Below are 16,014 nucleotides of genomic sequence, written 5' to 3'. Positions count from 1 at the left end.
AATTAAACTCAATCAGTGATGATTGTAGAAGACATAAACTGTATTTATGGCACTAAAAATGCATCCAAAGCACAGATTTACACCATTGCTGCATAGCAGAAAAGCAACACTCTGGATGTGTGTGTATAAGCCTACATTTCTCTGTTACCTTTGATTTTTGCAGAAGTTGTTAATGGACGAGTTTAATATCTTGTCTACATTTTACATAATTATGAGGTTTTGACAAACCAGATCGAGAGGCGTCTCTTTTGATTGCTTCATAATCGTGCCAGTCTTTTCGCCGCACACCGTTGCGTCCCAACAGAGCATCCTTCCCCACTCGATTCACTCCCTGTGGAAAAACACAAGCGGACAGAGGGATGGTTAGGAATACTGTCTCACGCACAGACACACATCTGTATTTGCTCTGTTCGGATGGCTGCATTAACCAGTGAACTGTTTATGGGTTGCCATGTTGGACATGCAGTACATTTCTCTCCATCATCATTTTCCAACTTATTTCAGTGGATCTTTATATTTTGTACTCCAAGATGTCTTACAACTACATGGTGAAAATGGCATAAAGACATTTTAAGAAGTGGAGAACTTCCTGTTTTATAAGAGACGGCTGAAAGATGATCAATAATGAGAGGGGCTCTATGGAACTGTAGCCAAAGTTTAAATGAACAATGACATTTTTTTTTTGTCATTTTACTCCATCTATACATTTTCTTCCACTTTTCTCAGTGTGGCAAAGGTCTAAGCAGCAATGTCAAAACTTCCTTCTTTCTAGCCACAGCCTCTAGCTCTTCCGGGGGTTATGCTCATCCCCAAGCTAACCATCTCATAGGACATGCCTGAAACACCTCACCTAGGAGGTTCTCCCTGCACCATTTAGCCCCATACACTCAACTTGAAGGACTAAAAAGTACCCTTCAACTCCTCCCTTATTTCCCAAGGGGTCATGAGAGCAGATGGAGCCACATGTTGATTTGTCACAAATTTTACACTGGATGCCCTTCCGGACACAAACCTCCCATTTATCCAGGCTTGGGACCAGCACTAGGAGTACACTGGTTTGTGTTGCCTCTTTAACCAGGGCTCTTTCAACATGTAAGGCCCCTTTATACTTGCCACATTGGTCGTTTTGCACGCTGCTGTTGACATCATGATACAGCCGCATCCATTTATGCTTGCCACGGCAGCGCAGGTACCCGCTGCGGTATTTGGATGTTACGTCAATTTTGTTGCATGGTGCTGTTCGCTAGGCACCAGATGGTAGGTAAAATGTGGCTCTAAGGCAAATGTGTTAACCACTACACAACAGAGTTACACATAGCTGTAAGGACTGACTATGATTCATTTGAGTGTTTAAGCATTTAAGAGTTGGTCAATTTGGAATTTTTATATTATTAAAGGGAAATGATCTGAATTTTGTCATCTCTTAAATTGAGAAAGTCATGTCTGGTCATGTCAGACTTTTTTATGAGGTGATAACAGATACGAATGGGCAGGGAATTGTGATTGACTAACAGTAGAAGACTAACAAGTCTCTAAAAATATCTCTTAATCCTGTTATTGGACATCAATTTGGATGTGCACCAAAAATGTTTGCCAACGATTAGCAATTTGTCTGGAAGTGGAGTTACAACTGCAGATTGATTGAAGAGCAAAAATGGCATACTTGCTCAATCATCTACTATAGATTTGTACCATCGACTGCAGCTGAATTTCAAGTGCAAGACATTTTTGTCCCAAAACAGCACAGAACCTCCCACACTGAACCTGCGAAGGTTCAGCCACATCACACACACACACACACACACACACACACACACACACACACACACACACACACAGAAATAAAGAGTTAGAAGGGCGGTAAAAGACGCTTTTCTGTTAATGAGATAAAATGTGAAAAACCAACAATGTCCCTCATTTATACAACACAGCAGCACACTCAATCTTTTTTCACCTCAGCCCGTCAGTATCCGTGTCAGCTAAGAGATTTCTCCAGAGCATCGGCTCTCACTATCTAACAATGCTCTGCTGAGAGTTTATCCACAGAAAGTGTACTCTTCTATTTCATGCTTGACAACCCTGTGAGGAGAATATCAATGCTGTGAAACACACACACACCCCTGTGGTAGCTTTATATACACAACCGCACGCATACAGACAGATATACTGCAGCTCAGCATACAAAGGTGGAGGCTGTTTCTTCTTCCACTTAGTCATTCTACACGCTGAGTGACTTTCAGTGACTCTGCATTGTGAATTACAGGATCACAGTACAATGGAGAAATAATTAGCTAGATGGGAGGAGGCAATTAGTGAAACACTTTAAATACAAATGGCACCACTGACTGCATGAAATACCATGAATTATTAAACACACTGCTGGCTTAGATGAATACGACCCTGAATAGCAAACGAATGGACAGTATATAACCACAAAGATTTAGTTTTATGATAATCTCTTTGATTAAGCCTTTAGATTTTTTAAATTTGGTTACACAGTTATTGTAAGGTAGTGTAGATTACTTTCTTCCAATGTGTCAAGCATTGTTATATCATTGTTATCATGGACATTATAGTGTATAATACATTATTTGTGGGTTATTTGGTGATTCCCACTCTTAAATCACACTCCCATGATGCAGTATGTTTTAATTTCAGAGTCAGAAGCAGCTCAGGTAGAGCTGGCCCTTAATCCAGGATTGATCGTTAATCCCTAACTCTTCTACAGAATTTCCTTCATTAAAATGACGATGTATAGCAAACAGGCTCCACATTTTTCAGCCAAGTGACTGTAATTCAGAAGTTTAATGTAGAAATGGTTAATGGGCTGCATTTATATAACACCTTTCTTGTCTTTTGACCACCCAAAAACTAATTTTGTACCAACTATCCACAGGGACTCTATTAGTACAATCTCTGTTAATAAATGTTGGTGCTCCATAGTGTAGCGATTCACACGTTTGCCTAACAAGCAATAAAATCTGTGCTTCAATCCCAGGAAGAGACACAAATCCCTTTGGGCATCCGGGCAGGGTCAAAACTCTTCCAAATCAAACATGCAGTGCTTCCCACTTTGGCAACCGCTCGTAAATAACGAAGCAGCAGAAAGTAGCTTCTGCTGATAAATGGCACTGCAAAAAGAGTGGCTGGTTTAGATTTCCATTTTTAGTTTGGTAAACTTTCATTTTACTTAAACAGAAAGAATTTTACTGACCACACCCTTCAAATAAAACATAGCTGTATTGGGAAGCTGGCATGCACGGATTAGAGCGGATTAAATATTGTAAAATTGTATAAATTCAAGATTTAGTCTAAAATCTAATGAAGACTTTTAGGTGCTCTTAGGCAACATCCCACCATGCAGTATAGTAGTCAACGTCTTGGGTAAACCAGAGAGAAAACCTTTCAGCCCGTTTGTAAGATGGCTGACTAGATTGTGTGGAGGAGCTCAATGGAAAATAAAATAAATAAATTCAGCTCCATTTATTCGTCTTTCCCCACTTCTTTTCCTCCTCTTCTCTCCCTTTTCTGACCCCATGGCCCCCCTTCTATCTCTTTCAGTTGCAGACACCTTCAGTGTGTCGCATATGGATCTGACAAGCAGCAAGAGTCCATCTGTGCAAATTCATACTAAAAAGAAGCAGTACTGTGCCGCCCCATTTCCTCCTGATTAAAATTTCAGCGCACATCACCATGATATTCCTCTGGGGCTTTTCTTGCTGCTCAACAAGACCTTGAAAAACAAGACAAGGAGAGAGGGAAAAGTTTTCGACTAAATATGTGCACGTGTTTAGTTTTGTGGACTCAGGACGTGGGCGGGTGCTAAAACAAAAGAAAGTAATTGAGATGGACAGAAAAAGGATGGGTATGAAAACATCAGAATAATCTAGAGGAACAGATGGAGGATGTGATCGCATGTGGGTAATAAAAAGAGGGTAAGAGAAGTAAAAGTCTGCAAAGTTTTTTTAAGGGTTTTCTACTGTGGGTAGCAGGTTAAACAACACACTGACTATAACGTCTTCACACTAAAAGCATTCTGCAAGTTGGCCAGTGGAAAGCTTTGAATGTGAAGCACTGGAAGCAGGAAGGGTTAAGTTTACATCACCAGTAACCTGAGACAGCCCTGACCTGGGGGAAAGTAGTCAGTTGACATTATAATAAGGCTGATATGTTGAGGTAAAAACTGTGACACTGGAGTCATCCTAAACTCGTGTCACTCAAATGAGTTCAGAGAGATACAGGTAGAAGCTATTAAAGTGCTGTGAGCTTAATAAAAAAAAGTCTGACACTCAAAGACATGCCTCTTCACATGATAGCAGGAGTATTTAAGCTTGAGGTGACTATGGTCAACCGTGATGCCCACATGGTTTGGAAACGTAAAGGCAGTTAGAGAGGGCCACCGCAGGCCAAAAGAAAAAAACCCTATAAATTCACAAAGTGTATTCATTTAAAGACCACTTGAATTTATCTCGTGAACTCTGTATGTAGCAGAGCTAGGCAGTAAATATTGCAGTTAAGTTATTCGTGTTGCTGAGGTTCACAGAGCTGTCATTGGTTCTGGAAGTATTTTGAAGAATAAAATAACTTGACCTGGATATTTCAGTGTTTATCGTACCAACCAGCTGGTCATCACTGCTGCCCCTTAACAAGGTTAAAAATCAGTACATGCAGAGCTCATCTTATTCGGACTGGTATACAAAGATTAAAATAAATAAATAAATAATCTGACACATAAAAACTATCTACAATTTTCCAAAAACTCCTTTATTTTTCTCAGAGACATGGGGTGAGGTTTAAGGTTACTGTTACTTATTATCAATACTGAGTTAACCATACTTAATCCTGTTAGGGTTAAATTTGCATCTATTTTCTGACAGCTCTACAACCAACCCCACAGACGATTTATAGCAGTTGATAAATAAGAACGAAGTTGTTCTGAGCATGACCAAAATCACACGAAAGAATACTGTCCAATCACACACAAGCTCTTGTTAAATTACTTTTTGTAACGAGGGTTTGAAATTTGTGCAGTTTAACTTACAACCTTGCAATAACAGGAATCACAACACAGCATGGTGGGTAGATGATGTTTCTTCAGGCTGTATCTGGTTTAACCCCACTGTTCATCAAGCTTTGGCCGCTAAAGGCTCGCAGGTTAGGACTCCTGGTTCCTCCTGGTTCTCTGATTCCAGGTACAGTAACACAGGTCCTGCCTGTCCAATTCATTAGGATGTACTGGTGGTGAAGCGAGAGCAAACCTTTCAATTCATCAGTCACTCTACATCCTTCACCCCAGGCATTGAGGTTGGACAGTAAAAAGAATGGCATGGTAGATACAAGCATCCAGAGTGAGTTTCCTCTGTACGGTGGCCGGGCTCAGCCTTAAAGATAAGGTGAGGAGCTCAGACGTCTAGCATTGAAGCACCGCTCCTTTGCTTCAAAAGGAAGTAGCTGGGAGACAACCCCAGGACAGACCCACAACCCAAGGAACTTCTGGATCTGCCCTGATAAATGACAGATAGATTCTTGAACAGTAGCATGATTTTGGTTTTAACACCTGCTCAATATTTTCTATTTCATGTTTCATAAGTATCTGAAGCAACACTCTCCCAACAAAGCCACTGTGCTGCTTTAATGCATGGCTGATTTTGGTTTCAATAGCTGCTAAATCTGCTGAAGAAAATGTAAAACTGTTGATCAAAGGGCAGGCAGGCAGCCAGAAGCAGCACCGAGTTTGTCACGGAACACAAACCTTTTTAACAACTTAATTCTTTTGTGGGGGTTTTTGTGTTTTAAAAAAAAATAAAAAATAATGAAGAAAATGTTTAGAAATGTGTCTGGACCCACATCAGTGTCAATGCATTAACACACTGTATTTAAGAATCATGACATGTATATTATACCTTGTATGTTTGTGAAATCAGAAACGAGCAGAGGAGTGTGTTTCATTTTCAAAGAATGTCACACCTTAAATTCTAACCTTTATTGTGCCCTAAGGACCATTAAACCTTCAGTTTGATAATAATGCAAGTTGAATTTAGTTTCATCTCAGCCTGAAAATGACTATTCATGGGCAATACACACACACACACACACACACACACACACACACACACACACACACACACACACACACACACACACACCAAATCATTGAAACCAAACTGAAAATAAGGCGGTACCAGTCATTGTAATCTGTCTCTCTGTGGTACTACGCATTGCCTTCCTCATCTCTACTAATCACCTTCATCACAAAGCACCCATGCTGACACAAACTTATTTCACTCTGAGCACTTTTCTGCTCTGTTAATATTTAATACACAGCCTAAACACACTGATAAGTTATTGAAAGATTGACACCATGATCCTCACGGGGCCCGCTGTCTCCATGCAGCAGTCTCATATTTACTGACAGGCTCCCAAAATGTTTTAAATATGACACAAAAAGAAACACATGCTCTGAAGGAAAGCAGAGGAAAAGCTGTGAGAGAGCTAAAAGCACAGGGATGGAACTCCTGTCACCTGGCAGCATGAGCCCTCATTAAATTTAATGTAGCCTTTTAGTGGTCTATTTAACTGATGACAAAAGGCCACATGTCAGTCAGTGTTTGCACATAGACTCATAAAAGACAGACTGAGGGTGTCAGCTAGCAAATGTGTGTGAGAGTATTTGCATAAGACACGGAGACAAAGCCGCGTCCCTTAATCTACCTCACAATGTGATATCAGCTCTGTCCAAATTGAAGAATTTGTCTCCTTCGAGCAACATGGCCTATTACAGTGTCTCCTTCTAAATACTGAGCTCCGGTCTGCTTTCTGTACTTCTCCTCCCTAAAAACAGACAGTTTACAGAGCATATCAAAGCCTGTGCAGTGATTCTGACGTAGAACTGATCTGTTTTGGTAAAGAGCATGAAAGTGAAGCTGTTGATTTACAGGTCGAGCTACACTTCTACCCTCACCTATGGCCACGAGCTGTGGGTAGTGACTGGAAGAATATAATTGTGGATACAAGTGGTGGAAATCAGATTCCTCTGAAGCACGGTAAGAAACTTAGTCATTTAGAAAGGGGAGTAGAGCTGCTGCTCCTCTGTACTGTACTGGAAGGAGTCGTTATGTTTCAGCCACTCTCTCCTGGCAGAGGCGCTTTGCACATTTTTTTTTTTGCATACTGCTAACAGCTAAGTGTTAATGGCTTCAGTTTTTTTCAAATGTAAACAAATACATACTTAAAATATACTTAAAGAGCTCAGGCTGCAACATGAAGGCAAAGGATTATGGGGCAGGAGAACTATGAGGTCTTCTAGCCAATCAGAAAGAAGTATGTTCCATAGCAATAATATGATTTAATGTGCCAGTGGCTACTGATGACCTAAATGCAAACATCTTATATAATGCAGGTCTTGCTGTTTCTTGTAATCATGCAAAAAGTTGTCCACATTTAAGTGTCCTGAAATCACAGTCACTGGTCCCTCAGTTTTCCCCCCGGTGACCTCGATGGAGGGATTTTCAGATTATGGCAAGGCTCTCTGAAACGCTGGCTGGCTAACCTCATTTCCATCCCGATGTGGTCTTCTGCTAATCTGCCCAACAGCAGATTATGTCTGCTATTTGGTCAGATAGAGCGGGACTCATGCTGCAGCTGTTGAGGGACATTACAGAGCCAAACAGCACCAACAAGCCAGAGACAGTGAAAAAGTAGCAGTATATCTGCTTCTCTCTGAGTAAAAGAATCACAGGTAGAGCATGTCTGGTCAGTCAGAGACAAACATTGCATTAATTTCAACTCTGTCTCCATCTCCACTCTGTTTCTTATTCTTTCTTTGACATCCTTGGGTACAGAGATAGTTTGGAGTTTGAGATTTCACAGATGAACCACTGATGGTTTTTATTCATTGAAGCCTTGTCATTTTTTTTTTTTTTTTATCATCTGTCTAGAAAACTGGACAAAACACTGTCCCTCTACTAAGGTTGCTGTGACACCCAAGGTAGAATCAGTTGCAGCTACTAGCCAGTGGTCTTTCATTTGTACAGTTACAGTGCCGAGGTAATACCGTCACCATAAAGGGGCTGGTGAAAGGTGAACGGAAGCAGAAGAAATAAAAAAACTGGTGATTTTTTGTTCCCCCCTCTCCCTCTCATTTTCCTGCCTGCTGCCTGACAGCACCAGCACTAAGGCTTGAATGAACCCGAGGTGTGAAGTGAACACCTTCAACAAAAACTGGTTGCATCTATAGTTTCCTTTTTGTCTCTGGTCTGTCCTCTATGCTAAAAAGGGAGTACAAGGTTAAATACAAAAACTTTACCTGTATATTTTTCAAAGACAACAACACATGGAGGGAACTCAGACATATGAATTGCTGTTTGTTGTGTCCACCTGATGGATCTGCCTAACCCACAAAGACTGTAGGCAAAAGTGGCTCGAATCTGATTATTTTGCTTTTTGCTGCACAAACATCACACAGTTAATCAATTCTGGTTTTTGACCGCAGCTAAAAATGCTCCTTTAGATCCTGAAATTTTAGAGGAAATCTTTTTTTCAGTGACGCCATTCATATTCAGTCCAGCCACCTCTGGCTCACACCCAGCATCCATATGCATCTCAGTTCATAAGTTGCAACCACTTTTCCACAAAAAGCTTTTTAACCTCATCCTCTTTGTCATCCAGTGCCTGTTGACTTCCACTGCACAGGAAATGCAAATGAAATTGTAAAGACGGACTTTAGCAGCCACCATGTTTACTTCTATACAGCTGCATAATCTTAGTTCTTTTGCATATTCAGGTCAGGACATAACCTGTTAACACTGGAATCTGATACTGGCCACAGTCAAAGAATAATATGAACAACCACACAGAAACCAGATATAATTCAGAACTGAGCAGTAAGGCTCAATGTTAACCTAGCATGAGTGTAGGTGTTCCACAAATTACATTTTGCCTCCTGGCCAAAACAAGTAACTGAGCAGGAACAGATTATTTTAAGAAAGATTCAAACAGCCAATCCAAAGATGGCCATTTGAATCTTGACAGAACCTTTTATGACTAGCTCAATCAGACCTTCATGGTACAGTGGCTACAAGCTAGTGACCACCTTAGCTTTTTGTTGTTTTTATTTTGCCTGTGTTTATTTTGTCATTATGAAATACCAAATTGTAGAAAAATCACAGGCCAGCATGAAGCACATGTTTGTGCTACTGGAAACACTCCAGTCGTGGTTCATGTGAGTAAAGCTGCAGGAGGAGACAGCAAACCCCGTGCATGCTAGCTAACCATATATGAACTGGACGATTTGCTACTCTAGTCACACGCCAACACAATCCGGCATCACACAGACTAGGAAGGCATCAGCTAAAAGACCTGCTAATATTCAATCCAACAGTGCTGGGCGCCTGCATTCGCACATGCATACTCATTTCTCCTAGATGGCTCAAATGTGCCAAAAGCAAATGGGTGTGAATACTTTCTGCCACTGAATTGTGTGAATTGTGTATTTGCTTCAGAAAAGTTTCCTGAATTTGGGGCACTGCATTTTCATGGCAAAAAAAAAAAAAGAAAAAAAATTGGTTTCTGGGATAATGTTTGAAGAATAGGGAAGGCTGGTATTACCGGCAGTGCAGGATGTGTGATGAGAGCATTCATTCTCTGAGGAGGATGAATCAGACCACCTTGGGTCAATACTTCTTTTTGCTTTCGTCTCCTCCTGCTTGAGGAGTCAGTAGCTCGGAGTGAGAAGAAGAAACGTTTCTGGGTTTTTTTTTTTTTTTTGTTTTATTAATTCCTCTTCCCTTTCTGTCAGATCACAGGAAGCTCCACCTCAACCCCGAGAGACACAATTACCTGTCTTTCCTGTTTCACCTCACCCTCTGCTCCTCCTCTACCTCCACTTCTTCTCTCCTCTTCACTGGCAAGTCAGTTTGCCCCAGCTGTCCTTTTTCATCACACAGAAACATAAAGATGCCAACCATACTTTCTAAAAGTAGTGCACTGTACCACTGTAAATACCACCATACAAAATTGCCTCAGATTTGATGTGACTCCAAAATTGGCATCGTCTTTGGTGTCATAAGTTGTTGTAACAGGGCAGCAGGATCAAAGTAATAGTCAAACCACAATCTTAAGAATAAACTGCATCTTTAAGGTGTGATGATTTAAGTGATGGACAACTTGTGGGAGTACAGATAACAAAAATAATGCAAGCAGTATAATCTTTCACACCATTAATAATACAGCTACCAGCAGCCCAGACTCATTTGGTTGGTTGTTGCTTTTTCAATCATCACAAAAACTGAGTTTAAGAAAAGCTGGTTGGAAGATTTGACTCTTCTCAAACGAGCTCTGGGCTCTAGCTCAACTGCTAAAGTTGCAGCTCTCTGGGCAGTGACTGAGGCACTGAGACCTCCCTGAATGAAGAACTCAGCTGCACTGCCACACAGTCTCTCATCTACCAACAGGAGTCATTATCCACAGCTTTGCTGCAACCACAGATACTGAGCACAGGACTGGACAAAGGCCATGACAGATGGCTGCTTCTCTGCCTTCTCCTGGCACAAAACTGTTTAATTCTTGGAAGCATGACACACAGACACAAAAAAGGCAATTCTGAGAGTTTAATGTTGTGTGAACAGTTTCACCCCTTGCATGATGTTTATTTTGCAATAAAAAACTCTGAGTCAGTGTTTATCTCAGTGCTTGCCATGTCTAAATCAGTTCACTGCCAAACAAAAAGGCAAGCAATTTGATCAAATGTTTTGGTTGGATTTGAGAGACTTTGTTCAGCAGCACCGCATTTATCTTAATCTAATTTATTAATATGAAAACAATTCAAGTATTTGAAAATCAAAGGAGCAGATGAAATATCCATCCATTAATGACGAGACTACACTACATTGATAAAAAAAAGAATTTGGTTATACATACACATGAACTGAGTGACATCACATTCTTAATGCATAAGGTTTAATATGATATCTGCCCACCCTTTGCAGCTATAACAGCTTCTACTGTTCTGGGAAGGTTTAGCAGTGTTCATCCAGAAGCACATTTGTGAGGTCAGATACTGATGTTGGATAAGAAGCCTGGCTCTCAGTCGCTGCTCAAACTCATCCCAAAGGTGTTCTATTGGGTTGAGGTCCGGACTCTGTGGCCCTTTTTCCACCGACAGGATGCCAGACAGAGAAGTGTGATTTGTCACTCCAGACGTTTCGCTGGTTCGTTGAAACCGACACCAGCACTGGCACGAGCACCGGCACCTCGGTGGTGGAAACGTAGTATGTGCAGGCCAGTTCTTCCAAACCAAACTTGCTCATCTATGTCTTTATGGTCCCTGCTTTGTGCACTGGTGCTCAGTCATGTTGGAAAAGGAAGCAACCTGAAATTCACCAAAATATCTTGGTATGCAAGCCCAACTCCTGAAAAACACCCCACACTATAACACCCCACCACCCCACCCAATCAAACTTTACACTTGGTACAATGCAGTCAGACAAGTACTTTTCTCTTGGCAACCACCAAACTCAGACTCGTCCATTGGGTTGCCAGACAGAAGTGTGATTCATCACTCCAGAGAACACGTCTCCACTGCTCTAGAGTCCAGTGGTGGCGTTCTTTACACCACTGCATCCAACGCCTTGCATTGCACTTGGTGATGTAAGGCTTGGATGCAGCTGCTCAGCCATGGAAACCCATTCCATGAAGCTCTCTACGTACTGTTCTTGAGCTGATCTGGAACACACGTGAAGTTTAGAAGTCTGTAGTAGGTGACTCTTCAAAAAGTTGGCGACCTCTGCACTCTATCCGCCTCAGCATCCGCTGACCCCCCCCCCCGTGATTTTACATTGGCCTACCACTTCATGGCTGAGTTGGTCCAACACTTTATTATAATACCACTAACAGTTGACTGTGGAATATTTAGTAACAAGGAAATTCCACAACTGGATTTGTGGAAGGTGGCATTTAATCACGGTACCACGCTGGAATTCACTGACTTCCTGAGAGCGACCCATTCTTCCACAAACGTTTGTAGAAGCAGACTGCATGCCAAGGTGCCTAATTTTATACACCTGTGGCCATGGACGTGATTGGAACACCTGAATTCAATGATTTGGATGGGTGAGTGAATACTTTTTGCAATATCATTTATGAGGAGGACAGCAGTAGTCTCAAAACTTAATCTTGAACAAATGTGGTTGAACTGTAGCACCAATATGTAAGGAAGATTACACCAGAGAAACTGTAACAGAGACATGGCACTTAAAGAATCCTGAATGGGAATCTAAGAATTCTGCAACAGCTGTGATGCTTTTAGAAGTAGGTGTTGGGGGAAAATCACATCATTCATTTATATATCATTTTTAAAACCATATTATTGGGACAAATCTTTAACATTTTTAAAAATCAAAATTGATTGGTCATTCAGTACATGCTGTTTGTCTGTCCTGATGGTTATTGAAAATAAAGTTAATTTAGATAATGCTTCAAAACAGCTGCCCAAAACATTGTCAGGAGGTCTTGCAGAGATGTCTGCCAAGTGAGGAGACTTGTTTCTAGAAGGGCCTTGGATTACACCATGCTGTTTAAGAGAAAATATTATCCTAAGAATACAGGTAATATAATGGATGTTTAAGGCACTCCAATGGTAATGCAATGGCCGTGATCACAGCCTTTGCTGGCTCTTGTCCAAACCTATCAGAGAAACACATTCAGATAAGTTCCTTAATATCCCATCTGAGCAAGTGAAAGAATGAAAATACTTTACAGTGACTGTAAAACTGCCAGCTCAAAGAGCATCCTGTTGAACCATCCAGGATAGATTTTTTTTTTTTTTTAAATGCAAATGAGCAAAGTGCCTTCAGGGCTGCGTAGGGTCTATGTGGTAACCTTATCGAGGTAATGAATTCCTCTAGTGTCCTGTAACATTATGTCATTCCTCTTGCAGAAGGCCACATTTCTCTGACAAGGTGTCTTCATGAGATTCATGACTTTTAATGTGAACGTTTTAATTTCAGAGAGAATGCAATTATTAATAGCATTTTCACAAGCACAAGTTTGCAAACATCTATATTACAGTAAGAAAGCATTCAAATACTGTCAAGAGATTGTTTGAAATGAGAGCATCTTATTGTGGATGTTTAAAATGATGCTGTGAAAAGATTAAAAAGAACATCACTTGAAAGAGAGCGCAAATAAAATATAAGTGATAATAAAAATACTGGATTTGGGGGGAACTGATGGGCACTTTCCATCATTTTCTTGTGCTAAGCATTTCAAGCAAAGCTAGTGCACTATATTCACTCGTAACTGATTATTCTTCAAAGACGGCCAACTGCATGTTAGTCTCAAATGACAGTTTGAAGGCAGTTTACACTGTACTTCATTTTTCATTTTCTGCTGTCGTCTTTGGCTTTGCATGTTTCTACAGTGGCATCCAATCTCACCGCTCAATAGCATTTTGGTATGGCGTCTCGTAGTTGGCAAAGAAACATTTTTTCCATTGTTTAATGGTGGTCTGCAAAGAGCTTCTAGAATCATTACGGCACCTTCTAGTGGTAAAAGCACATTACATATTTGAAGGCACCAGTAAAACCAAGGAAAGCCATAAACACTCACCAGCCACTTTTTTTTTTTTTTAATTTGATCTTCATGTTCTACTTCTCCTTAATAAATATGTAATCAGCCAATCACATGGCAGCAACTCAATGCATTTAGGCATGTAGACATGATCAAGACAAACTGCTGCAGTTCAAACTGAGTATCAGAATGGGGAAGAAAGGTGAATTAAGTGAATGTGGCAGTTGTTAGTGCCAGATGGGAAGGTCTTAGTATTTCAGAAACTGATGATCTACTGGGATTTTTCTACACAACCACCTCTGTGGGCTACAGAGAATGATCCAACAAAAAGGAAGTATCTAGTAAGCAGCAGCTCTCAGGGCAGAAATGCCTTGTTGATGTCAGAGCTCAGAGGAGAATGGCCATTCTGCTTTGAACTGATAAGAAGGCAACAGTAACTCAAATAACCCCTCAGTACAACCAAGGTATGCAGAAGAGCATTACTGAACAGAAGACCACACCGGGTGCCACTCGTGTCAGCTAAGAACAGGAAACTGAGACTACACGTAACACAGGCTCACCAAAATTGGACAACAGAAGATTGGAAAAATGTTGCTTGGTATGAAGAGTCTTAATTTCTGCTGCAACATTCAGATGTTAGTGTCACAACTGAGTGTAAACAGCATGAAATCATGGACCCATCCTGCCTTGTATCAGTAATTCAGGCTGCTGGTGGTGGTGTAATGGCGCAGGTGACAATTTTTTGGCAATTTTTTTTGGGCCCCTTAGTACAATGACCACATCTCAATCCGATAGAGCACCTTTGGGGTTTGGGGATGTGGTGGAATGGCAGGTTTGCATCATGGATTTGCAGCCAGCAAAACTCTGAGGAATGTTTCCAAGAAGAAGGTGCTGGAAACAAAAAGGGGTCAAATCCCATACTAGCATACTGCCATACTAGGTCTAACAAATCAAGTGTCTTGTGGATGTATTTTAACAATAGCTGTGTAAACTAAAGGGTTTTGTGTTTGTTTCTTTTAATTAATGACTATTTGAATAATCAAAAGTAATGACAATTTAAGACTAAACGCTAAATAAAAACTACACTAATCCTTGCAAAAAACAACTTTCTTACAGCTCTACATCCAAAAATGATGATTTACTGTATCCATTTGCAGGCTTTCATACTGGAATTAAGAGCATCATTATAAGGATAACATTTTCCCAGCTACCCCCATCTTCATGCTGCTTCGTGTTCTTTCCGACTAGCAGCCAGGACAATGTTCAGCTCCCCCACCCTCGCCTCATCCCCTGGCTTCCACTCTGTAAGCAGAACTCAGTCTCATTGCTTCACATTGCTGCTGGGTTTGGCTGTGTTCAGTGTGGGAGGCCGGCTGCCACTGAGGGGACAGAGGACAGATGTGGCTTACATAATGATCAGCAAATCAGTTATCTCAGTGCCCCTAATCCTGCAAGCATCCCTCCATACATCTCCCTACGGCTGCCTCGCCAAGCCATGCCAAGCTTACTGTGCTGTACTGAGCCAGAGAGCCCCAGGCAAGTTGCTCCTTCCCACTACTGGTTAGAAAGAGCCAATCAATGGACTCAGCAGGGAGAGCTTTTACAGCTCCACTGGAAGGCAATTATCAACATTTTTCAGTAAAGGGACAATCAGGCCACCGGATGATAGCTCGAGGTTCAGCAGACAACAGTCCAATATGAGAACATAATGTGAGACAAAGTAGGGAGAGGCGATGCTTTGTGAATATTTAGAAAGACCTCTATTCATTGGCTGATTCATAATAGAATAACAAGCTGAACGTCTAGAAATTTGTTTCAGCCTGCTGCACACATCAATGCTGGGTACAGAGACTAATGACAAGCACCAGCTCACCTGAGCAATGAAGAGAACCAACAATAAAAGCAGAAATGGTGAAGTACGTTTAAGATTAAAATGACAAAAAAAATAAAAAAAGCTAAGTTCATTTTTTACACTGTGCTTGTTCAAAAATAATAATTTATTCTAATTCCTTTGGTTGGTTCATGACCCACTACACTGAGCTCACAAGGCTGCAGAGCAAAACACGGACTACTGTTGGCAGCTCGGCACACTTATCTGACAGCAGCTGATTTATTCATTTGTCACATGAGAAAAAACATGAGTGGGTTTTTGCACAGTGCACACACGCATACAAAAACAAATCTAAGGGAAACGCTGACTTGCAGTCAATATTTGTAATCATTCTTCAGGCATCTGATCAACACAGCTTTTACCACACTGCCCCTGAAGAGAATTTGAGGAAAAAAAAAAGATCAATCAGTTGTAGAAAGTTACACTAGATAATTCATAGATCTTTATGTAACCAGTTAACCACTTTCTTACAGATGAGGCAATTATTTAAAAAAAATATTGACTGCAGGAGACAGTTCTGGAACACCATACCACTTTGTGCTTTAATATTTTAAGCT

At 40.9% G+C, this 16,014-nt stretch overlaps 1 protein-coding gene across 1 annotated transcript in view; it reads right to left on the bottom strand.

The window, feature by feature from the left end:
- Positions 1-16,014, bottom strand: part of LOC115791775 (polypeptide N-acetylgalactosaminyltransferase 10-like) — a 122,586-nt gene that overhangs the window by 85,643 nt on the left and 20,929 nt on the right. The window contains exon 2 of the mRNA XM_030746013.1: positions 229-331. Coding sequence (XP_030601873.1) covers positions 229-331 — 103 coding nt within the window. The remainder of the gene's footprint in view (positions 1-228; positions 332-16,014) is intronic.

This window comes from Archocentrus centrarchus, chromosome 14 (assembly GCF_007364275.1).
Source record: "Archocentrus centrarchus isolate MPI-CPG fArcCen1 chromosome 14, fArcCen1, whole genome shotgun sequence".
Taxonomy (NCBI): domain Eukaryota; kingdom Metazoa; phylum Chordata; class Actinopteri; order Cichliformes; family Cichlidae; genus Archocentrus; species Archocentrus centrarchus.
Note: the sequence above shows the minus strand (reverse complement) of the source record. Positions and strands in the feature narration are given on the sequence as shown.